The following is a 26765-nucleotide window of genomic DNA, read 5'->3' as shown; positions in this document are numbered from 1 at the left end:
TTAAACATCAGAGAACAGAACAATTTAGGTGTTCCAACACTATCAATATTAGAAATCAAAATGATAATATTATTTTTTATTGTAGCCATAGTATTCTCTGCTGGGATTACACTTGAATAATAGACTATACTTGAGACACCTAAGGTGCACACTAGTTCCATGCGTGCAGTCAGTAAGGTGTTATAGATATCTTGAGTGCAGCTTAATATTACAGTAGATGTGTACATCTACATAGTAATAGTTATTTTGGGATATGTTTTAGTGTTAGAAATCCATTAGATCTATATAACTTTCATATAACAACAGTAGAGAACTAGCAAAGATTTATTGACAAACAATATAATCTAATAGCAGGTAAATTTTATCAAATTTGTATATTGATTTTGTTAACACAATTTAATAACATTTAGCTATAGGAAATTTGGGGAAGCCTTGTTACCCTGTATTTTTAAGTACAGTAGTTTATTTTATCATCCCAAAGTTTAATAAAATTTTATTTCCATGATACACAGTGATTAGTCTCTAGAAAGAAAGCTTCTCTCATAGAAGTAAAGTAGACTTGTATAGTGCAAACTCTTGCAGTATGAATTTTGCTTGACTGCATCCCTTCAGATCATATTCTCTGTTCTTTCATCATGGCTTCTCCCAAAAATAATGGAACTCGTGCTAAACTCCCAAGAAGTATGAGTTCAAACAAAACAATATATTATCTTGACGAATCCTCGTTCTGTGCTGGGCTTTCTGTATAATAACTACTTGAAAAAGGTTAACTGTGCTTGTTTATCTCTTTGCAAATATACTTAATTTTGAATAGATTTCTAAGTCTATCCGTATGAAAGTCAATAGTATTAATATAAAAAAGCCTGTACTATTACTACAATATTTTGAAATTGTTAATATACAATACTGTATCATTGATAGAAATGAGTTGAATAACTGGTAATGGTTTTTTAAATTAAAAATAGTCTTAGATTCATACACAATTTAATGGGCTATGTGGGAGGTTCCCAGAGACACTGAGGATATTTTCAGAGAGGCAGATGGGGGAGCTCCCAGCAGGGCCAATGGGAGTTCCCAGTGGGGTCGATGGGAGTGCCCAGAGGGGCTGATGGGAGTTGCCAGAGGGGCCGATGGGAGTGCCTAGAGGGGCCTATGGGAGTGCCCAGATGGGCTGATGGGAGCTTCCAGAGGGGCTAATGGGAGCTTCCAGAGGGGCTAATGGGAGCTTCCAGAGGGGGCCGATGGGAGTGCCCAGAGGGGGCCAATGGGAGTGCCCAGAGGGGGCCGCTGGGAGTTGGCAGAGGGCCAAGGGGTTTACCAGGGATACTGATGTGGTTCCCAGTGATGGCAGAGGCAGCAAAGCTAAAGGGGGGAGATTAATGGTCACTTCAGTGATGTAATGAGAATTTAAACAAAATGTGCCATTTCCTTGGTTTCTGTATTTTCCCCTTGAATGCACATTACTATGCAATTGATTTTACATTCAAATTTACAATTTATCTTATTTTTCTCATCTTTAATTTGTAACCTCCAAAGCATGGCAATGATTCAATGGTGCACCTCTTCTTATGTGGAATTTTTTAAAATTTGGTCTTGTAAAATGATAAATTTGCATACAACAAAATTTGGGGGGGGGGGAGGTCACGGGCTTCGTATATATAGATTGCTGGGCGAGTGGGTCATTTGGTTCTTGGACAGATGCGACACAACATTGATGACAGCAAGAAAAGGGAGGAGCTGCGATGAACGTGTTAGAGGGTTTGTATATTTACCATTTCACTTCAGTTTGCACAATGTGGAATAACTTTATTTACACATAATTAGCAAAAACTATGATTGGGTACTGTATATAGGCCTGCAATGAAATATGTACACATATATTGCATGTAAATCTATTCCCGGCACAGCTCAAATAACATGTCTTGCAATCCATTCTTTTGCTGCTATTCTGTCTTGTAATGTCATCCAGAAATAGGTTCAAACACTAGTGGGAAACGCTAAATTGTGATGTATGATAATCACCTTGCTTGTGGTATAAGATGATTTCATCAATAGTAAACAATTAATAATGATTAGTTAACTCTATTACATCCATATACTGTAGATGTATGTATATAGCCATATTTATATCATTTGTACACAAACTGGGCTATAATAACTCAAATCAACATTTTATATGATGATAAATTATCCTCCATTAATTGACATTATCCTTGGAAGATCAGTTTATGATGATAATTGTACTTTAATGGTTAAATGGAGGTTATTACACAAGTTGCTTCCCAGGCTAATGTGATTATCATCATTTGCCAATTTTAGATATTATCACTCGATATTGATGTAAGTATGGTTATAATACATCTATATTGATGTAATGGAGTTAACCAAGTTATACGGAAAAACTTTTGTAATTGCTTACTGTGTAATGAGGTTATCATGTACTAGTGGCCGGCAGCTATCGCAAAATCATAATTTGATCTTTCCCACCAGTATTTTAATCTATTCGTAGATTAAATTTTCACATAAAATAGCAACAAAGTAGTAGGTTAATAAAAAAAAATTTGACCTGTGCCAGAAACAGATTCAAGTGTAATATAGGTAAATATGTTACAGTTTGTTGGCCTATATACAGAACTCAATACCTGTTTTTGTCAGTTATGTATGTATGTAAATAAATTTAGAAATATAAACAAAAATAGTTATTTCATACATTTTGTTAACTAAAGGGAGCAACAAAGAGGACCATAAAACTTTGACAGGAGTCTCCTAGCCCCCAACACAATGAGGCAACAAACTGTATCTCGTGTTGCTGGCCTAATAACTTCCCCTACCATGATACCTCATAATGGGAACGAAACCAGAAAGGACTTGGATATTTTGTGTATAATCTTACTTGCATGCAAATGTATCATTCTATAAGAACAAATAGTTCTTTTGTATTTAGTTGTTTTTGCATACAGACAAGGTGACAATTTTTGGGACAGCAGCTCTTTGAGGGTTAAGCATATCCTTTACTAGCTTGCTTGATTGCCTTCATAGATTGAATGTTGCTCAGCCTTCACTATGACTCCTTGTACTACATCGTTTCAGTCTTTCCATCCATTTTATCAAATTCCTCTACTTTTCTCCATTATTCCACTCTTGCACATTATAGCCTTTATATTTGCTCTAGATTTTTGCTACTTATTAAAACCATGTGAATTCTTAACCCTACTGATGTGGCACCTCGGGTTATGTCCTGTTCCTGTTTTACATTAAAATGGGGCTAAAAATCAAATTTGTTATACTGTAAAATTGTTGCATTTTGCATGTTTATTTTTATTAAATACAGCCAAGAAACATAGTTTCGAAAGCATTTTATATTTCATTTTAATAAGAAAGTAGGTAGTGTGTTGATGTCACATACCTGTATATCAAAATAGATAATTATAAAGTTTATTATTAATCATTATAGCACTCTTAAATGGTGAATGAGCCTTGAACATGAAGCAGATATTTACACATGCATACAAAAAAAGCTCTCTCTCCAGTGTGCTTAATTACATATGTTTGCATGTCATCATTCATCTAGCTAATCCAAGAATCTGGACAGTGGTGACCTGGATGATAGGGCTTCCATTGTGTGTAATTATTTAGGTGTATTTACCTGAGTATAGCTACAGGATTAGAGCTAAGCTCGTGGTGTCTCATCTTCCCTATGATCTTGGTCATAGGATGCTTTGAAACTGCTGATAGTTGACCCAAATATCACACTAACAAGATATCGTGAATAACCGAACCCAATTACAGGCTCACTATAGCCCGTGTTACATGGAAATTTTGTTCTGAGTAGCTAAATCTAAAACAACAACAACAACATGCTGATAGTTTTGGAATTCTTCACTTTCTCATTTGAATTGTTCCAATTATCCCTAGTGATTGAAAAGGGGCTACTTATTGAATGTGCTGAATTTGTATATTAATGTAAAATTTAGTTTTGAGTTAATAAGTCAAATTTAAAAGATTAACAACTGCAAAGTATGTTTTGTTATCAGAGAAATAGATAAAAGTTAAAAATTAAGATGGATGTAGGTTATAAGGTAGATTTTGTTAAGACTAATTCAAGAAAAACTATTAAGATGGCATGGCTGTGTGGATTAAATCCCAGATAAGATAATGGAGAAAATCTTTTGCTACCAAGGGTGCCAGATTGAGGGAGCAGACTATGGAAAACATGAATAAATATGGTAAATGTGATGTGAAAGAAAAGATTATTACATAAAGTAATGATAGGAAGAGGAATGCAGATTGTGAGGTATGAAAAAACACTTACGTTTACATATGAGAGTGAATGTAGATGTAGGCCTTACTTGACATATTAACTTTATACATGATAGTTGATATTACATGAGTGAAATTATAAAGGGTTGCTGTGTCAACCAATGCCTTGCATGGAGAATGATGTATAGACAATTAAAATGTAAAAGCATTGATCAAGATTAGGATGAAGATGAAAGAAGAATGTGTGGGGCAGGAGGAAACCTTTGGAGAGCTGGATGGAGTGATGGAAGGTGGTGGTGGTGGTGTCTTGAGGTGACATGACCATGTGGAATGCATATGAGAAGAATGAAAGGTTGTGTATATGGCAAGATTAAAATGAATGGTAATATTATATGTATTGCAAAATGTAGGTTCTTATCTCAGAAAAGATGAACAGATATTGTGAGTTAGGTATTGAAAGAAAGTAGTGTTTTACCAACAGTTATTGCAAATCTTGTGCAATACAAAGGTTTCGTGGAAAATGACGCAAGACAAAATGGAAACGTAAGCTTCATCTGATAACGGCAGAGCAAACGCAAAATAATGACGACAACATGCTTTGGTAATGTACTGTATTTGATGCACCGTATTGCTAATGAAAAAGGGGGAACCACAAATAATAAATATACAGTACTGTATAGACAAATAACATTTTTCATTATTTAGTCAGTTCTGCCATCAGTAAAGCAAAATTTGTATATTGTAACACAAATGTATTAACACATAAGATGTTATGCTTGTGCTCTTTCACTGTAGGAACTTCTCAACCTAACGGTTCCTTTGCTATCTGTGGAGGAGGAGACACCAACCTAATAGAAGGTAACCTTAATTATCTACAACAATTAATCAGTATTTACTACCAAAACCTTGATTGTCTAATAAGTTTGATCTTAATTTAGGTAAATTGTTACATACCTCCTAATCTAGTTTTTTTTTATTAAATATTTTAGCTTTTTTCACACCATATAATCTATGAATCTTTCCTTCCTTTTTGTCATCTATTTTGAGTTTTGCTGGTATGCTTTTTTCTCTACTAAAACGGTCCTTATAAAATAGCCCATGTACAATGAAAGTGTGACTTGTAATACTTTGGAAATCCCTGTTCATTTATTGCTGCATCATTTGCAGTGGGGTTCTAAAGTATTCATCAATGGAATATTGTATATGCTACTTTCAGTGAAGTAATTTCTTTAACTGGTTTGCTTTTATTATTTGCAGCCTGCATATCTTTTGCCATTATTAATAATAAATAGTTGTTGCTTTTAATACCGTATGAATTAAGATATTAGATAAAGTGGTATAGTTGAAAGTATATAGATTGAGTGGCCAGTAGAGAAATATGTTAAGATCCTAGTGACTACTATGTAGAGTATGTAAAGGTGACAGTAATTCTACTAAGTTAAAAGTAAACAGGAAATAGTTGGACTTGAAGTGGAAAGAGTGTAGTTCATAAATGAAGTTCATATACCAGAAAATGTCAATTTTGTGGGTACTGGTGATGGGACAGCCTGTTTATTATCCATATTGCACTTTTCTACATATCTATGCCTCTATCATTCATCAATTTAGATATCATACATCTACCTGAAATTTTTTTTAAATAACTTATAACTCCTTAAATTTGAAGATCAAAACTCAGTTTTTTAGAACATTGCACTGAATCATGGGAAAACTAACATTATAATATTTATTCTAACAGGTTTGTATTAGAGTACTGAGGATACTTGTAATTTTTCAGTGTGTTTTTGCAGTATATTTAGAGGGGTTCCTGGCATTTTTGTTTTGTTCTTTGCCATGAAGATATGAGGCATATTAGCGTAGGGTCAAGAATGCCTGTGTACTAACATGTATACTAGCCACACTCCTCAGCCATAGTCAGGCCCGCCAAACACACAACCAAACTACGATGTTGCTACAATGTTTGAACAAGTTTTAACACCTAACAAGTTGTAACGACCTATATAGCAAGTTACAAATATAGCAAGTTGTTACAATGTTCCAATACATCAATAAAACATTGTAACAAGATGTAACAACTTTATTACAAGTTGTAACAAGCTGAAAATAGGGAGTTACAGTGTGTGTTTGCAGGGGGGGTATCAAGGTTGGCAACAAACTTTGAGGTTTAAACAGGACGAGCTTGAAGACTTGTATGCCTTCATGTCGTACGTACCAACCCAACATATGTAATACTTCCAGCAGCTCTTTCTTGTCCAATGTGAAGCTTTAGATGTTGAAACATCTTAAGCTTCACATTGGACATGGCAGGAACATTTCTGTTCCTTCCTGCCATGTTCTTCCTAAACAGGGTTTCCATTCTCCAACTACTTTCCATTCAATCATACTAATTATTTTTATCAAGCACACCTCCAAGATATTTAAGCTGATCAACTATTCCCAGCACATCACCATTCACATTTATTTCACACACACATGCACTCCTTCTATCTCTCTCCACTTCTTCCATTAATTTTGTCTACATTCACCATTAAACAGTTTTCTGTCAAATTTATTACTAACTATAATTAGAGTAGTCTTCACATCATTGCAGCCTGTCGACTCGTTAACCCTCCTAAATTTGCTGATAAATCTACCTAAATAATAAGTCCTAGTAAACAATGAATTAATAGAAGTTCATATATGGATAACCACATAAATTCACTCTGTGAAGTAAACGCCTCATTACGAAACGTTTACGAAACGTAAACGCCTCATTGTACAATCTGTTAGAAAACTAATGTTGACTCAAAGTGATCTAAGAACAAACAGCATCAAAATAGGGCTTTGACTGTAGATGAAAAGCTTTCAGCTTTCTTTTGCACGTGCCACTCCATTATTTCCTATGGCAATGTACCACCAAGGACACAGTGCACCTGCTGAAATGCATACACATATGTGTGTGTCACTTTTTCATTGTTTCACTCACTGTTTTAAGTAATACATCATATATTGTTAAATAAGCTCTGGAAATTCATTAATAACCTTTGTATAATAGTAATAAAGACTGCAGTTTACAGTAATATAACACAAGTAATGATTATTTTTGTCATAATTCCTCTTGCTCTTCAAACTTGCTCAATGTAATTAGGGGCTTTATATAAGCTATAAATGTACACATCATCCCCTGTAGCATTATCACATGTAATCCTTATAAATAAAGATGTTTTAGTACCTCACTGTTTCAGTTATCATAGCCATTTTCCACATCTTAATACATTGCAAACACTTAGCTGTTTATAATTGGCCTGAGTGACCCCATGGAAGAACAACCATAGGAGAAGCAATAGGGAAAACACTCCTCCTTCAATTTATGTTTTTTTGCCTTTGGTTACACTCACAAGGGACCTGACGGCTGAGTGGACAGCGCTTGAGATTCACAGTCCTAAGGTTCCGGGTTCAATCCCCAGTGGAGGTGGAAACAAATGGGCAGAGTTTCTTTGACCCTGATGCCCCTGTTACCTAGCAGTAAATAGGTACCTGGGAGTTAGACAGCTGCTACGGGCTGCTTCCTGGGGGTGTGTAACAAAAAGGAGGCCTGATTGAGGGCCGGGCCGCAGGGATGCTAAGCCCCGAAATCATCTCAAGATAACCTCATAGTGTCACTTAGTAGTCTGCTTTATTTTCTCCACCTTCACATTTAATTTTCAATAAAAGATATCTTTTTTTTTAATTGTCTTTAAATATTTCCTTGTATGTTTCTATTTTACCTGTTATTTTTCTTTTCATTTCTATTTTCACTTGTGTGCTGTCATTTTATGTTTTTGGTTTGATAATATATTTTTATTACGGAATGTGCGTATACACTGTAGTACAAGAATGTGCTTGTTTGTTATGAGCAACATCTCTGTGGGTTCCTACTCTGTATTTGTATATTGATCTGCTACAATTTTGTCTTTGGCGAGTTTTTGTTTTTATACAAGTTTTTTTTTGTCCTTTGTGTTCAATGTAAACTTATGACCTAAGTTATTTCATTAAATCTAAACACCCATTCATATGCATATGCACATACATGTGTGTGTACAAATGCACAAATACATACGTCTGTGTTATAAGGCTATGCTTAAATAATTAAATCTTACAATTGTGAAAAGTGAAACACCCCGCACGTTAAACATAGTGACAACAAGTGCGGTACTGTACTTAGATTTAATGCTTTTGTGTTAAACACAGGATGCTGGAGAGGAGTAAGTTTAGGACGAGGGGGGGGGGATACAAATGGAGTACTGTGCAGATGATGAGTCACAATAACGTGGCTGAAAAATGTTGACCAAACAACACACTAGAAATTGAAGAGACGACAACATTTCAATCCGTCCTGGACCATTCTCAAGACAATCGACTTGATAATGGTCTAGGACGGACTGAAACAACGTCATCTCCTCAATTTCTAGTGTGTGGTTTGGTCAACATAGAGTGCTGTATATCGGTACTGTATATCAAATCACACTGCTTGGCTTAGAATGCCTGGCATGATTTGCCTAACAAGCAGAGGGATTTTTGTTATTTTTAAATATTTATTTCCAAATGAGTTTATTCCATTTAATATTATCATACTGTACTGTATTTAGAAAATGGATTTCTGACTTAAGATAGGTTAGGTAGGTTAGATTTGACCAAATTTCTACGTTGGTTTTAACTCTGAAGAAAATTAGAATGATATGTTATGTAATTGATAGCATTGTTATTCCATACAAAAAAGATTGTGAGAAATATAATTTTTCAGGAAAATTTGGCTTGTTAGGCAACTTGACTTATTAGGTACAATATATATATATACATGTTTGTATGTATGTATGCAAATGTCTGTATGTATAATATGAATGAATGATTACATGTATACATACACATACTGTGCATACAGTATTTATATATAATGCCCCTTTACACTGGTGGCAGTAGTGTTATAATTCAGTGAACTGGACACAATTTCTCTCTTGGCTAAATAAATCGATGGTATTGGGCCATTAATATAAAGTAAGATATTGAGGCAAGAGCCATGCATGATTTAAAATGTATCATCCTTTTCATTACCACATTTCCTACTGTCTTGGGTTGCACGGCATCAGCCTGGAAAAAGAGGAGCAAGAAAATGCTGCTAAATGGTTTCCAGTGCAAAAAAAAAGAGCTATGAGTAGAGGCTAGAGGTGTTAAATATATCAAATTTTGAAGATAGAAGGAAAAGAGGCAATATGATCACTACATACAAAATAGTGGAAGGAATGAACAGAGTTGATTAGGAAGAATTTGTTTAAACTTACTGTCATAGGTTCAAGCTAAGTAAATAAAGGTGCCAAATATTTATACAACAGTTGTCTTTTGTGAACACAGTTGTGGACAATTGGAACAATTTAAGTGAGGTGGTGGTGGACCCAACCTGTCCTTTTGAATATTTGCATTTTGACATAAATTCCCTAAGGCCAAATACTGGTGAATTGAAAATCACAGCGGCTCACAAAATTTATGCAATATCCTCTTTTCTATTCATGGGTCCTAGGTTTGGTTAGGTTCGGGCAATTTAGTACATCAGTTTAATACAACATCAGACATTGTGAATGCTCGAGAGGATGGGCTGGGTGGATAACAAAATCATCAGCAGTTTCAAAGTGTGCTATGACAAGGATTATTGGTAAGTTGTAACACCATGAGAATAGCTCTTATCCTGTAACTACACTTTAATAAAAAAAACATTAGTATAAATTAAATATTTGCGTGATCAAACCCAAGTTTCATTAGGACATTAAAGATGTATGTACTGTACTGTATTTTCATTGTTTTCATTATGTTTTGTATGAATATTTGCTTTTAAGAGTAAATGTTTGATCTTTAGAAACATAAAGCATACAGAATCTTCAGATATTTTTATTTCAGAATGGTTCAGCATTTAATACTTAAAGGACAAGGAAACAAATGCATGTCTTTTGAGAAAATCATGGTTGGTGGACGACACATGCGTGTGTTTCCTTGCTTGGTGTAGTTATTCACTGATTTTTCCTATATACTATTGCTTTGAATTGCATATTTTATCCATCAGATTTGCTAATACAGTATTGCTTCGAGTTTCTGTATGAAAGTTTAGGTTTCAGTATAGGTGCCAATCTGCAATGTAATGGAAACTCCATATATCTGTTACTGTATAGCTGAATGCTAACCACTTAATTGCATGTGGTTGTAGATCAAATTAAAGCAGGTTTTAAGTTTTTAATAAATTGTTTCCAGTGCTGATTGGGCATTTTGTTTTGTTTACTGTTGATTTTTCATGTATTTGTAATTCCCAGAAGAGATAACATTACTGTATTGCTTACAAAAAAAGTTCTTACACAAAGTGGCATAATTTGGTGGTAGTTGTTGGATTCATTAACTGTTGTTTATATTCTAAAACGTTGATAGTAACTTTGGGACTCGATAGAAATATTAAGCAAGATTTTATTGCTGATATGATTTTTATTTTTTTTTAAGCATTAAATGATTTTGCTGTATTCACTTTATAAGGATTTACTGGTGTCAATGTCTTTTTTATTTTAGTATTTGTTGTGGTATGTGTCCTCATATTTAATATTAAACTGTATATTCCACTTCTATATAAACTGGTTTTATGGAAAAATTCAGTACTGTAGCATGAATGTGTATACACAGTATATGGCTTGTGTGTTCATACATATGCATAATTATTTGCATCCTTTAAGCAGGTTGGCAGGCTTTGGGCCCCAAAATAATTTGAGTAATTATGGTACTTTTTGTATTGTATACAACATTGTGTACTACAGCGTCAAGCAACTCCTTTAATACTGTGTATGAACATTTAGACTTGCTGCAATGCGTGATGAGTCTGAGAGTTGTACATGTGTCATGTAAATGTTTTATCTGTTTGATAGTTTACTTATTCTGGTTTTTACTAATCCAGCAATAATGCAAGTTATATATAGCAGTAAATTTATTTTGTATATTGTTAGTCATTTTAGAGCAAGATTTGCCATTTACTTTGACTATTAAAAGTTAGAATTCTTTACAGTATATGTAGACTGTAAACAGAACTATTTCAGCAAGTTTAAATGCTGTATGGTAAATATCAGTTGGGCTAATCTGTTAGAATTCATTCCATTCTCACAATGCACAACATTTTTACACACTCCCAATGTAAAAATTGTGGTGGTTTAGTGAAATATTAAAGCACAGCAACTCTGACTTTTTTATGTGCAACTTGATCTACTGAACTACACTATACTTCATTTGATGCATCACGCAGTTGTGATTTCTGTGTGTAATGAAGTAAGGGTGAAGAGGAAGAACGGCCTATTGACATAGCTCGAGTGCATGGGGGGAGTTGTGTAAAACCCTGGTTTGTGCCTCGGAGAGGCTGCAAGATCCAGTAAGTTCAGTAGTACTTCGGTTTCAACTCCTTTTACCATGTCGTAGCTCAGTCGATTAAGGTTCGAATCCTCGTCACGGCCCTTGTGGATTTGTTCTGGTGTTGATCTACTGAGTTAATGTGCGTCTAATTTGCAAAGGTTTGCATAGAAGCCTAGGCAATCCACCTAACTTATCTGTATGAACTACCACAAATTGGATGCTTATTAAATTGGAAGATGAGGTCATACAGGGAAGTATCAAAATCGTGGTGCTATAATTCAATAAACGACTGTAATTTTTACATTGGGGTCATATGTGTAAAAATTTGAGTGTATTGTGTGTGAGGACTGGTTGTCATATAATGCAGTGCATTAAGAAGCTGAAGTTCTCAGGGTTAATGATATAATAAATGTAAAAGAATGAAGTATGATTCCAAAGATGCAGCATGCATGGATATTTTCCTTCTAAGATATATAAGTTACTTCGTTACAATAATTTGAAGATATCTTTTATGCTTTTAATATTTATTGGAGGCCCATGGGAAAATTTATTGTTTTTATATTTTGTTTTAATAATCATTTTAATGTATTTAATGGATAATATAATCAAAGCATTAGGCTTTCTTTTTCATGTCTTGTATGGTGATCATGAGTTGATGACTTTCTAATCCTTTAACTGAGGAACTCTCATGGCAAGTCCTGTGTATTACTCATTTTCCATATTCAAAATTACAGTATTCCCAGACACCTTTTATTCCTCTTTGTCATGAAGTGTGTGTGTGTGTGTGTGTGTGGAGGTGAGTTTTATTTTGTAAGATTTGGTTACTGTAGTTACATTTTATGGCCGAGTAATTCTAGATAAATCTGCATGATATTGATATTTTCCTAGTGACCACATTGTACATCCAGCACCCTCACATGTTTATCACTGGTACCTTGACCTTCACTGCCAGCATGCTGCATTGCAGAAGTCCTAGCTTGATGTTTCATTTGTGCATGTTTAGTGTGTGTTGCCTATCACACTAATTTCTCTTTATTGTTGCATCTTTATTGTTTTAACTCTGATTAGGTCCCCCTCTTGTTCTTTGATGCTAAAGAGATATAATTGTAGTAGAGCTTAAGAACCACAGTATGTAAATTGATGGTTCTAAACTTGTATTGAATAGCACAGTTGGTGATGGGTGTCCTAAATCGTCTTTCTATCTATGTGTAGTAGATTCATGGTCAAATTCTACAGAAGTTTTGATTCCCATTCTAAGGTATGGTGCTATAGATTGTTCTCCATTGTCATTTTTAAGTAAAATTATAACTTTAATAGACGTTTAAAATCTATATAAAATGCCACATAACTTGATTACAGTATTTTTTCTGTATAAAGCTTCATTAACATTAATACTGCCATGAACATTAATTTTATTTCTTTTTCCTCTTTTTCTCGGTGCTGTGGTTGTCTCCTTGTCATCTTCACAACTTCAACTTGGGTGGTGTTTTGTTAACTGAACACTGAAATTATATAAAAAAAATATTATAAAATTATTTGAAAATCATCTGACAATTATTGTAATGAAATGCTACAAACTTCACTGCAATGTGGCATGTGTGATTCTTGAACGACACTGTCGGACAATAATGCCATACTGGCTTACATGTTATGTATACTGTGATGCAACCTTGGTGGATAAATAACATTATTTATCTTTTTTTTTATAATTGGCAATGTTTTGGTACTGGTGCATTACTGTGATGGTGATTGCTGATGTTTTGTGGTCATTCATGCTTGTGTGATTTTCTTATGCATACTGTAATATTAAAACTTGAATATGTATGAATGTGATACTGAATTTGAACTTCAACTTCCCATGGGCCCACAGTCCACCAGCTGTTAAGCAGCCAATCAGCATTAATGTTTCTCACTATGGGGGGCTGTACAGGAGCTTCAAGTTACTATGGAGCTGGAAGTTTGAGTTCCTCTACATTAGTCAAAACACCTAGAGATTCTATGGCCGATGTCAAAGGAAGCTCTGGGGTTACACGTAAGAGGAGCCAGCTTATGCCCCGAGATTCTGGTTCATCGCTTGGCTCAGAGTCGTCTGTAACCCAAGCAAACATTATGCATCACAGTTATACATATTCCACAGGTGAGTTCTTTATTTATTCATCAAATTTAGCTCACAAAAGTGTGTTTTTGTTGTATTGCATATATAATTCAAAATGTGACATTACTTTCAATACTAGTTTTAATGAGACAACATATGATCAAGCTATACTGTATATAAAAAATACCATCTACTGTAAATAGTTTAGTTATTTGATTTGATGGTTACACATTTGTTAAGCATATTTTTTTTTGCTTCAGCACTTATATCCTCATATTTCATTATTTGGATTTTACATTATTTCGCATTAGGATGTGGAGCTCTACATACAACAATTTCTGAGCTATTCTACTTATATGTTCCCTAAGGCAAGATCACTGAAAATATCATTTTATAGCATTATGATAGCCAGGGTAGGGTTTTATTATTAATCTGCACAGCAGGGATCTTCTCAGATATCCGGTCTAAGTCTGCAGATAGTATAGGCTACTCTGTTGTTTTTCCTGACCACACTTATATATGTCGCCTACCTCCGGAGACTAGCGTCTTCATGGCTGAACTTTATGCTGGGTTCCCAGCCATATTGGTGTCTCTTTTAAATGAGCGTGCGGACGCTGCCGCTAAGGAAGCTATCCGCTCTTGTCCCATCTCTTGTAAAGGTATTCCTTATTCCGACTTTTACCCAGTTATTCATTCCTCCATCCTTGCCCATTGGCAGGGTTGTTGGTCGTCTGTTGCTGGCAATAAACTGCGTACTTTTAAGAGTTGTGTGTCCCCATGGCCTTCCTCCTACCACCATTCACGCTTAACTCACGGTTACTTAATGGAGCGCCGCCCTGCTCCTTATTATCCACATTGCATTGTCCCTCTAACAGTCGTGCATATCCTTGTTGAATGTCCTGACTTCCAGGACGAGCATGTGTCTTGCTTTCCGACCGTCCCTCGCGGTCACTTGTTCCTTGATAGAATTCTTGGCGAATTGGATACTTTTGATATCGTTCGCCTTATGTGTTTCTGTTTTCGTATTGGCATCCTTGGTGATATTTAGTGCCCTCTGATTATTCCACACATTTGATGGTGCTACATAGCCTTCCCGGTTTGGTGCCTTCTTTTGATAATTACTTACTTCAAGGAACCACAAAGGGGCTCCCCTAAAAAATAACTTTTGAATCATTGCAGAATGTGACCCTGCTCTGACTGTCATGATATTTTTTAAATTTATTTATATGTATACAGTAGTAATCTTGCCTGAGGGATCACATAATTGGTTTGGTTAGGAAGGACTTTTCATATTTACAAAGGCTCAATTTTTGTATGTAAAACTAATGGCTGTGCACTCTTGATAGAATTAGCCGGGGAGTTATATGATAAGGAGCACATCCGTCGAGTTTCCAGCACTGGGAGTATCGGCAACAGTACTCCTCTGGAACATGATCACTGTAATGACTCCTCCACAGAAGAAACAGACATGTCTGTATCTGGATCTGATACAACTATTTTCATCATGGGAGGAAGGTACTGTCCAGGTGCTTTTGATGTGTTGTTAATAGATAAGCTATGCTTTATTTTATATATTTGGCAGCTTTAGCTGCTGAGTAGTTAAAAAATTATTAATTTTTAATCCTAATTATGTACACGATACCTGTTAGGTAGGGTGGTATGTTATACCAAGTACAGTATTATTTAATTAACTTTTACATTATATTGTATATTTTTTAAGTTGATTTTGAAACTCTAAATTGAACCAAATTAAATTCCCATTCTCTGCTTATCTGAATTTCTGGGGTTTCCATATGACTGTTTTGGAGAGTTGTTCTGGCTAATCTTTCCTGGTGACTGCCTGATCAGCTAGGCTGTTAATGCTTGTAGCCACCAATTGATCACATTCTGGACTGATTTATTACAGTCTGCAAAACCCCACAAAGTTTCCTCTTGAAAACTTACCTTTGTTGCAGTAATATTACATACATTTGTTGAACAAATCCACAAGGGCCGTGACGAGGATTCGAACCTGCGTCCAGGAGCATCCCAGACGCTGCCTTAATCGACTGAGCTACGACATGGTTAAAATGTTGTAGACATTTAAAATGTCGTAGAAATGTCGTAAACATAATAAAATGTTTTGTTCATTTGATGCATCACGTTATTGTGATTTCTGTGTGTAATATACATTTGTTGGTTGAAGAGTTTTGAACCTGTGATGCTAATGGTATTCCTTGGGTTTATAATTACTGCACCTACTTCTTATAATAATAATTATATTGTAGCAATAATAATAATAAATGTTTGCATTATTATTGTCTTGTGGTTTCCTATTGTCAAGGACAGAAAGAATGTTAGGCTTATTGAGAACCCCCTAGGCCAGCAGCTGACCTTCCGAAGCTGCACCCACAACAGTTGCCTAAATCCTGGGTATCTATTTACTGCTAGGGAAACAGCAACATCTTTATAGGGAAATGTTAGATTGTTCCACAATGCCAATAAATTGAATGCAAGATCCATTTGTGCACTGACTTGAATACTGTGTATGTGCATAGTACAGTATACAAGTCATATATGTACCTTTGGATACTTTATATCCATTTGGATATATGCACTAATGTAATGTGCATATATCTATTTGGATACATGCACTAATGTAATGTGCATATATCTATTTGGATGCATGCACTAAAATTAGTCTTGTCCTTAATAAGTTCTGATTATGTCGTGGTTAATAGCAAACATTTACAATCTTCGGTGGGGTTTCTTCCTTCTTCAAGAGTTTGATCATCTCCACTTTTGTTTCTATGGTAATGTTCACCTATTCGTTGACATTGATGCACTACCAACACACTTCTTCTTCTTATCAGTCATTATTAAGGGTATTTTCCTCAATAAATAGTTGAAATAGTACACAGAATTCAAATTGGGCGTGAGAATAATATTGACCATGCAATATGGGTCAGCTTCATGGCATTCACATGTCTACAGAAGTAGCATTGTTCATAATACAGGGATGTCGGTGGGTTATTTGTACTGCGTGTACACTCAAAAACAGACTTGGGAGGTTGTTTGCAAGTTGGTTGGTTGTAAACAGAGTGATCGTAATGTACAGTACATTCATACATTACTGCACGATGCAAAGTATTGTCTTCTACAGTTTTCTTTTTACATTCTGATAAACAGACTTTGTTGTCACTACAAAATAAAATTATATTCATATAATTTTCTATTCAATGTCAAAAGTACAGTAGTGTGAGAAGCAAACCTGATGTATATACTGTATAGTTTATGGATGTTTTGACACATTAAGTTTTGCAATATAGTATATAGTACTGTACTTTTATTATTTTTATTGAAGAAATCAGTGGGCAGATTGATGTTAAATGCTGCTGGTTTTAAATAATTTTAATTAGGTCTTCAATATTTATAATTTTACCTGTGCTTTGATCTTGCTGCTCATTTTATATTGATTTTATATTCCTCTACTAAAATAAATATTTCCTTTTCCTTAAGCGACAGGAACAAAGGATCAAAGAGAAGGTTGGTTGCAGTGAGTAAGGATATGGGTTTACCCATTCAAAATCATAAATGGTTTTATATTCATATATTAAATGCTGTAATATTATTTTTGTGTCAAAAATTAGACAAGATGGTGAAGAGCGTTCTGAAGGGCTGAAGCAGTAGGCAAACTCAGGGTCCTTTTCAATTATAGTTTTCCTTAGTTTCATTCATATTAGTTCCACCTTCAAATTCTGAACGAATTCAAACTAATATGATTGATCACACTTTTTTTATTTACCTGGGAGGCTGACTCTTTGGTCAAGTTGATAAAGAAGCTTATGCACTCACTTTTAACTCATTTTTGGGGTATTGAGCCAAGATTTGTAAATTTAATCCAAAGGCTATATAAATTGTGCAGCATGTTTATGTGGCACTAATAATATCGGTACAGAACCAAATAAACTATTTTAGCGGTCTTGAACTGAGTGAAGGCAAATAATAGTCTTTCCGATGCACATTAACCAGTTCTAAGTGAGTGTCAGTTACTAAATATTGGACCTCATGCTTTCTGAATTTGTGGTCAGCAGAGATTTTTACAAAGGGCCTTACAAGGCTGATTGACCCAATTTATGCTTAACAAATACTGTACCTGCAAAGAGAGATGCAAAATGTTTTCTCTCATAGTAATGGACAAATGAGAAACATATTGTAAGATGAGGTAGTGCCTAAATATATTAAAATATATAAGCCTTAGTACAGCCTTTTAAAGCCTTAGTATATTTAACTTTAAATATTATGTGATAAATGTGTAAAGGAAAACAGGACACCACCAATGGGTATTATTAGTTTTTAGCAATAGTTAATGAACTGGATAAAAGTTCACTGAAAGGTTCTGTTGTTGGAATGAGTAAGGATATAAAATAAAGGTCTTGATAAATATTCTTGCTTGCAATATTGATATTATAAAATTTCATGATTTTAATATTTTGTGTATTATTTTCTTCACAGTCAACTGAGGCTGAATTCTGACCATGGCAAAACAATCACTACGTCACAGGTGAGTCTCTCGCCACTACATTCACCTTCCACACTGCCGCGTGGGTCAAGCACAGGGAACATGCAACACAACCCTTCTCCTAAACGCAGTCCCATGCTCAAGTCCTTCAGTCAGGACACTGGTGCTAACTCCAGCTCTAGCATGAAGTTGAAGGTAGGAGCTTACTAATATTTTTAAGTGGATTTCAGTTTGTGTGGAAGTGGTAAAGCAGTTATGACCACAAGAGTGAGTAGAAGTTGTGACAGATATGTACATGTCTTGGGGTTCCTGTGTGTGTTATGATATTGCAAATGAGTCCAGTGGCAAAATTAGTAAAGCATGGGGATCAGGTATGTATTTTTAGTAATGGGTTTAGGGTTTAAAGTACAGTTGGGTGATGATTTAATTTTGTAGTCTCTCTTTAACTATAGTGGTGTAGTCACATTCTTATATTTAGGAAAATTAACCTTGTAAATTATGCATGAGTATGAGGCTTGGCTATGTTTGCTGGCATGTTTTGAAGCAAATTTATTATGGTGTTGATAAATGTTTAGTGGATACATAATTTCATGAGCTTAATACTCATTTTCTGACAATAGGTTACTGTCACACTGTCATAGACCATATCCCATTTTCCCTAAGCGGAGATCTATAGTGGAGATCTTTTCTTAATGCCTCTTCTAGGTTTATAATGGACGGAACAGAGACAAGAGAAGCTGCTAAATCTAGCCTGAATAATTGTCAGTAGATACATTCCTGTACAATAAAGCCTCCTCCTCCAAGCATTACGTGAAACCATAGTACAGTATTGTACCATAACAGTATTGCTCTGGTGCTACTAACAACCAGTAACTACCCAGTAGTTCACCGCCTGACTTGAATAGCAGTGGCAACACTGATCATGTAGACCGAGGCAAAAGGCAGTTGACTTAACTTTCTTCTCCGGCTCAGGAAAATGGCTTTGAGCATTCTTTTGAAAAGTTCACTTTAGAGCTGGCTTGCTTGGTTATCCCAAATCATCTTCATTGTTGTGACTTCCTCTGTAATCAAAGTTTGCCTTGTCTCAGGGACAGTGTGAGGCAGGTTGTTGAGGTGGGCCATGTCGTGGTTCAGGCGGTGTCATGTTATGGCAGGAGGTGGTGGGTGAACCAACTAGTACTTTGTTATGGTCCTCCATAACACTGTCAGCATTGCTGGATATCCTTCAGTTTTCTCCATACAGTACCAGTATGACCATATAGGGATGTCTGACAGTCATATAGGATGTCATATAGGGATGTCATAGGCTCAATGGCACCAGTGCCTCAGATATTCTCCGGTCAGATCGCACGATTTGCTTTCCCATTGACAGGAAAATTATGCCTTTAAGGGGGAACTGAGTGAGTTTGCTCAGAAATGCGCTTATCATATACGCTTAGCTTATTATTTTTTACTTACTTTGTTTGCTTAATTCAAGAATACTGCTTGGTTTGTGATTTTGTTTTTATTAAAAGCATCTCTTTTAGATGGTTTTTAGGCATGGTTTGAATATTTTTGTTACTCATTCTTCTTGCGCTGAATATATTACAAACATCAAGCTTGTGAAAGGTAAGTGAGAAATGTGAGAATACACTTAGAATGCAGCTTCAGTAATTTAAAAAGAAAATACACTATACAATATTATATATTTTCACACCCTATTGATAGTATTTGTATACCATTGTTTTTGTTTAAGCATTCATATTTTGATATCTTTTGTCTGCTTCTTTTAGGCCATTTATGAATATTTTTACACCACTGAAATATAATCACAAAAACATGCATACATCAGAATGTTAATTCATCTGAATGTACAATATATCCTTATTTATGCTTCATGATTATGTATCTTCATTTTCTTCTTACTACCTGCTCGGTTACATAATTTTTTCCTACGTACATTTACCCCTTTACCTAATGTATGCATATGTATATACACATAAATGCATGTGTGCATCCACAAATCTGCTCACAAACACCAAACCACACACACACACCGCATACTCTCAAATGTCCTTACATGCACACACATGTGTACATATATTTAAATAAGAAGGTAATGGATGTCAAAAGCATCGGTTGTTTGTCATACGACTAAGAGAATGGGAAGATGGGACACTGTGAGCATAGTGCTCTTCCTGTAACTACACTTAGTTAATTACAGATGCATGCACACTTACACGTGAAGTACTCCACATCAATAAGGTACTGTATACATAAATACATACATGTACATAGTGGGAGATGACTTGCAATTTGGATGCACTGAGCATTCTGGTGGAACAACTTTAACAAGGGGAGTATTTGGTGGAACAGATAAAATATGTGTCATACAGGCATTAGTGTGTATTTAGTGAAAAGCAATCAGTGTAATATAATAATGTTTATAAAATAATATTGGTTTATTACATTGTATTATTGTTTATAAGGTTGTTAATCACATGCAGTGTATCAGACAAATCTTAAAACTAACAGGAGGGGCAAATCTTAAATAAATAAATAAATAAATAAACAAATAAATGTATTAAAGAATAAATAAATGAATGAATGAATAATGAATACATATATATACTGTATATATAATTTTATATACTGTATTTATTATATATATATATATATATATATATATATATATATATATATATATATATATATATATATATATATATATATATATATTATATACAGTATATATAATATATATATGAGAGAGAGTGTGTATATGTATATTGTATGCAGTATACTTATAATAAATAATATGGTAAAGTAATCAAATTGAGTAACACGATATTACTAATACAGTATGTAACAAAAATTGCGCCGTATTTAAGTGTTTATACAGTGGAATACGCGCTATAATTTATGATTAACACATTTGGAACTTCAAATACTAAACAGTAATTTGTTAAATAATAAACAGTATTGTGTATGGCCATGTAATTACATATTGGATTACTGTATTTATTAGTACGTTGGTATATATAGTAAGTACACTGTAACAGTAATTCTCAAACATTTTTACCTCTTGCACCCTTTTTACTGTATAATGGAATGCCATTCACCCCCCCCCCCTTTTCAAGATTGTCTGACAAAAGTTGCATTTCAATAATACAGACTATTGAAAATCTCTTATTTTGTATGTACAATCTGTTGAATTGTAGTTTGTAGAAAGATCAACATTCCAGCAATTTAGGCCTGTGATCCTGATTCCGACCCCTCGGTCCCCTTCCCCCCCCCCCCCCCCCCCCGTCTCCCCTCTGTTGAGAACATGTGGTATATAGGATATTAGCAGAAGCAAGTTACAATTAGAATTTGAATGATGGATTCACATTTTAGATTCAATAGCTTTGGTGTTTTTTGTTTTTTAAATAGGGAGAAACTTTTAAACTTAGGGCTCAAAAGTACAAGATTATCAAGTAAACAAAATGTCACTACCCATGCTAAGGTCGACTGCACATTATGAGATATTTGTGAAGGGGGTGGATTACCTTGAAATACTTAAGTAGTGTTTCAGGGAAAAGTTTATCGAAATCTCATTTGCGTACCAGTTAGGCACTTCTGAGATCCTTATTTTGAGCATCCATGACCTGGTTGGTTAGACATGTGTCTTGTACTTTTGAGGTCCTAGTTTGAGTCTCCAATGATCCAAGTTATTGAAATATGAAATAGTGTTCAGTATTTTGAAGGTAAAAATGACTGTAAACACAATTTTTGTTGTTTTAGGATGAGAGCTCCTAGGACTTTGTGCTATTTAGTGTTATAGTTGCAGATACTAAATCACATCAATAATATACTTTGATGACCAAACCACACATCAGAAAGTGAAAGAAATGACGAAGTTTCGGTCCGTCCAGGACCATTATCAAGCCATGTGAAGAAGACAGCTTGATAATGCTCCAAGACGGAATGAAATGTTCTCTTTTCTTTCACTTCTGACATGTGGTTTGGTTATCATATCTTCAGCCGCATTATTGTGACTCATCGTCTGCAATAATATACTTTGTTTCTCTTAAATTGGTTACAGGCAGTACTGTGCAATATTTTACTGCATTTCAGAGACCATTCCAAAATTTAGGACTTCATATGCATGGCATTTTATTTATTTTGGTTGAGTTGGACTCTTGGAACATCAAATAAATTTAAATAAATTTACTGCATGCTGTCCGGGGTTGGGGTTTATTGTTTTCATGGCTGAGTTTTGTTGAGGAAATGTGTGCGTGTGAGATAGTTTAGATTCATAATCTTCAGGTGCAGGTACTGTGAGATACAAATAGATGAGTGAGTAATATAATATCAGGGTAGTGTGAAGTTCTTTAGTGGATTTTAGAGTATGACTGCAGTTTAGATACGTTTATTTATATTTTTATATGGCTGATGAAGATCAGTTAGTTATGTGTATGCCAAGGTATTTTCTGTCTGCTTCTATGGTCAGTTTGGGTGTTGTTTATTCTTATTTCTTATTAATTGATAGATTTATTTCCCAATAATATATGTGTCTTGTGAGTGTTAAAGGTTAGCTTTATTAGCACTCTGTCACATGTGGACTTCTTTGAGTTTGGTATTTAATGTGTTGTTCAAGATGTCTTAGTATTTGAGAAAATTAAGATTTTGTCATCAGCAAATAGTATTGGCTGTAAAGTGTTACATGGCATTTGGTAGGTCATTGATGTGTATGTGAAAGAGGAGTGGACCAAGTTTACTACCCTGTGGCATGCCAATAGTAATTGGCAAAGTGTGAGAAGTAGCATCGTTGACAAAAACATAATGGTGTCCGTCACTGAGGTAAGATCACATGTATTGAAGAGAGTGACCCCAGACCCCATAGTGATACAGTTTAAGGAGACGGCTATTATGGTTTGAGTTTGAAAGGCCTTTCAAAGGCCAACAGTCCTATTGGATGCTCATATTTATCAAGAGCTTATTTATTATAGCATCATTGGTGCTGTTTATGGTTTGAAGCTATATTGACAAGATATGTATACTGTATCATGTTTAGCGAGGTAGGAGACAAGCTGCTTGTCCATCAGTTTCTCAAATATTTTAAATATGTGGGTAGTTTGATATTGGTCTGTTGTCGTTTGTCACTGTGATCTTACTTTTATGGAGTAGATTTACTCTGGTTTTCTGAAGGATATCGGGGAAGACTTGGAGTTCTATTGATTTTTTGTAGAGTAATGATATGACTGGGCACTAAAACCACTTTAATTGTTTGTTAGAAATTAGGGTTGACATGTCAGGGTAGCTGACGGCTTTAGTTTTAAGCGAGAGGATTGATTATATAAGTTGACAATTTTTATCTGGCTACAAGATGGTAAATCACATTGATTTGTAATACTGGGATCTTATTTACAAGTATTTGCAAGGCTTGTTCCTATTGATAAGAACAAGAAGAAACTAGTGAATTTAGTTGCAGTTTAGTTAGCAATAGCATGATTCCACAAACAAAAAATCCAGGAAGGTACATAATTTTATGTTGTCTTATATTTAAATAAATACATTTTTATAATTTTTATAGTTCATTTTAGCTTTGACATTTCTATGGAAGTTACTTGTATCCTACCGTGGTTTTTATTGATACTTTTTGTTAATTGAGGTATGCCTCTTGTTAGGCAAAGATTGTTTTGCCTTCTGGTGGTAATGTGTTTAGTTAGCCTGAGTGTGTGTGTGTTATAGAAGCTCTAGGTTCTTTGAAGAAATGTTTATATATCTGCAGTGATGTTTTTATTTCTACTGAGTTCAATATCTCGGCTTGCTGCTGGCAGCTTCAATAAAGTTGCTTATGTAGGCTTCATTGTGCAGTTTGAAGTTAATCTTCATAGTTTTGAGTAGTGGTTTGATAATGTTTGTTAGAAAAAGTGGAGACTAGTGGTCTGTTGTGCCATCAGTGATTATGTCTGAGGTTAGTAGGGGATGTTAAGTTTGACAAAATGTGGACAAACTTTGCAAGACTTTGACCCACTTAGTAAAGGCTTCTTTCCCTCCTACTGTATTGAAATGTATTTTCCTTCACACTTGCACTCAATTGCCCTATTCACAGAAGGGCTTAAGTCTGCCAACGGTGTTGGCCACTCTGTAGTCTCTCCAGACCAAACCTATGTGTGCTACCTACCCCAGGAGGCTAGCATGTTCATGGCTGAACTTTGTGCAATTTTGAATTTTGTATGCTCTTAGTCAACTGCTTTTCTTATGTCAATGCTCCTTTGTTGTTGTGGTTGACTCTTGCAGTGCTCTCATGGCTCTGGTGTCATTTAATCCCTCTGCATCCTGTGGTACAGAGTCAAAATCCAATATTGGCTGTTTCTTATCACAAGTAAATTAAAGACAGTTAAGTTTTGCTGAGTTCCTAGCTGTATTGGTATTACCTCAAATAAGCATCTTATCTTGAGATGATTTCGGGGCTTAGTTTCCTCGCTGCCCGGTCCTCGACCAGGCCTCCACCTCCAGGAAGCAGCCTGTAGCAGCTGTCTAACTCCTAGGTACCTATTTACTGCTAGGTAACAGGGGCATCAGGGTGAAAGAAACATTTTGCCCATTTGTCTCCACCTCCACCAGGGATTGAACCCGCAACCTCAGGACTACAAATCCGAAGCGCTGTCCACCCAGCTGTCAGGTGCCTGCAGAGTATCTTGAGGTTATCTTGAGATGATTTCGGGGCTTTAGTGTCCCCGCGGCCCGGTCCTCGACCAGGCCTCCACCCCCAGGAAGCAGCCCGTGACAGCTGACTAACACCCAGGTACCTATTTTACTGCTAGGTAACAGGGGCATAGGGTGAAAGAAACTCTGCCCATTGTTTCTCGCCGACGCCCGGGATCGAACCCGGGACCACAGGATCACAAGTCCAGTGTGCTGTCCTCTCGGCCGACCGGCTCCCTTTGCCGACAGCATGCAGCATGCCGACAGCATGCAGACACTTGCTGTACAAGAGGCTATCTGCACTTTTCCTATTTCCCTAAAAGGCATTCCTTATCCAGATTTCTACCCAGTCATTCATTCATCGATCCGAGACCATTGCCAGGGTCATTGGTCTTGTGTTAAAGGTAACAAACTGTGTGCTCTTAATACTAGCCTGTCCCCTTAGCCTTCCACCTACCACTGTAATCAGCAGTAGAAACAGCTCTAGCTAGGTTACATATTGGCTATACACACTTAACTCATAGGCACTTAATGGAATGCCACCCTGCTCCTTATTGTCCCTCTTACAGTTGTGCACCTCTTTGTAGAATGTCCCCAATTTTCAGGATGTTCATGTGTATTGTTTCCCAAATATTCCTCATGGTCAATTGTCCCTCAATAGAATCTTTAGTGAATTTAATACATATTGCTTGCCTTATGTGCCTTGTATTGACATCATCAGTGATATGTAGCACCTTTTGAATATCCAGTGACATTGAAGACGCTACATAGTCATCCCGGCTTGGTGCCTTCTTTAGATAATTACTTTAGGCAAGTTTAGAGTTAGAAAAGAAATAAGCAAACACTTGTTTGGAAATTGAGTTGCAGAGCTACAGAGCAAGTTCTAATAACATCATAGAAAAAAAATTCACTGGAATGTTTCAAGCAGTATACATAGAAACTGCCTCATCTGGGTCATTAAGACTAAGGCTATTAAGTTCTTATGATGTGATCACTCTGTTAACAACTCTGTGCAAAGCAGTACCAAGATTGCCAAGCAAATGGAAAGGTCTGTAACATGAAGAGGAAAATAAAAAGCAAAAGTAAAGGTTAAATATATATATGCAGTATATAAAGAAGAAAAGGAGTACAGTATAAGAAAGTGGCAATATAAAGAAAATCCATTATGTAATTAAGGGTGATGAGAGGAGTGGCAGATGTGGTCATCAACAAAGCAGAGGCCACAAGTGGCAGCAGCTGGCAGCGGTTGCTGAAGAGAACTACTCGAGCAGACAGTCTCCTCCTACCATTCTGCAAACATCACCTTGGTGTATGAGGTGGGTGTGTGAAGCAAGAGGGGCCTCTCCTAGTGAACCGGTGTACATGCATTAATACTGATTTCTATTAAAAATAGTGAAATAACATACAATATAACCTCCAAAATCAGGGCTACGTCGATCCAGACACAATTATTCCGGGCTGTGCGATACCGTCTTTTGTTGATTTTACGATTATATTTTGTTCTCTTCAAGCAGGTGAAAGAACTTATCATTTGTGCATATTTTACTCACAAATGATATATATAAAATAATTTACTTATATAATAATAATTTGTTTACTTAATGAAGATCACCAATCTTGTTACTAATAAGTTCTGTACTTGTCAACAGCTTCGTGAAACTTAATAAATTTTAGCTCAAGAATGTTTCTCTATGCCACCATTCTCTAGCAATGATCACTAATACTTGAAGTGATCACAGGTTCTGGCTATGTCCATCACTGCACTCAACCAACAGTTTAGTAAAATGTATAAGTTTAGTAAAATGTATAAAAATAAATATTTTTATAATGCACTATGTTATACAGAAGTCA

General features: G+C 35.5%; 1 protein-coding gene across 24 annotated transcripts in view; it reads left to right on the top strand.

Annotated features, from left to right (window-relative positions):
• Window positions 1-26765, top strand: part of Stim (stromal interaction molecule) — a 135517-nt gene that overhangs the window by 103159 nt on the left and 5593 nt on the right. For 7 of the 24 annotated variants that reach the window (XM_045757852.2, XM_045757838.2, XM_045757830.2 and 4 more), the window contains 5 exons: window positions 5056-5118; window positions 13517-13783; window positions 15088-15256; window positions 17240-17266; window positions 18236-18437. In XM_045757852.2, coding sequence (XP_045613808.1) covers window positions 5056-5118; window positions 13517-13783; window positions 15088-15256; window positions 17240-17266; window positions 18236-18437 — 728 coding nt within the window. Of the gene's footprint in view, window positions 1-5055; window positions 5119-13516; window positions 13784-15087; window positions 15257-17239; window positions 17267-18235; window positions 18438-26090; window positions 26231-26765 lie in introns of all 24 variants that reach the window. The other 17 variants (XM_069317169.1, XM_069317167.1, XM_069317168.1 and 14 more) reach the window with 9 other exon arrangements.

Source organism: Procambarus clarkii, chromosome 86, assembly GCF_040958095.1.
Source record: "Procambarus clarkii isolate CNS0578487 chromosome 86, FALCON_Pclarkii_2.0, whole genome shotgun sequence".
NCBI lineage: Eukaryota > Metazoa > Arthropoda > Malacostraca > Decapoda > Cambaridae > Procambarus > Procambarus clarkii.
This window is presented reverse-complemented; position numbering and strand designations above follow the sequence as displayed.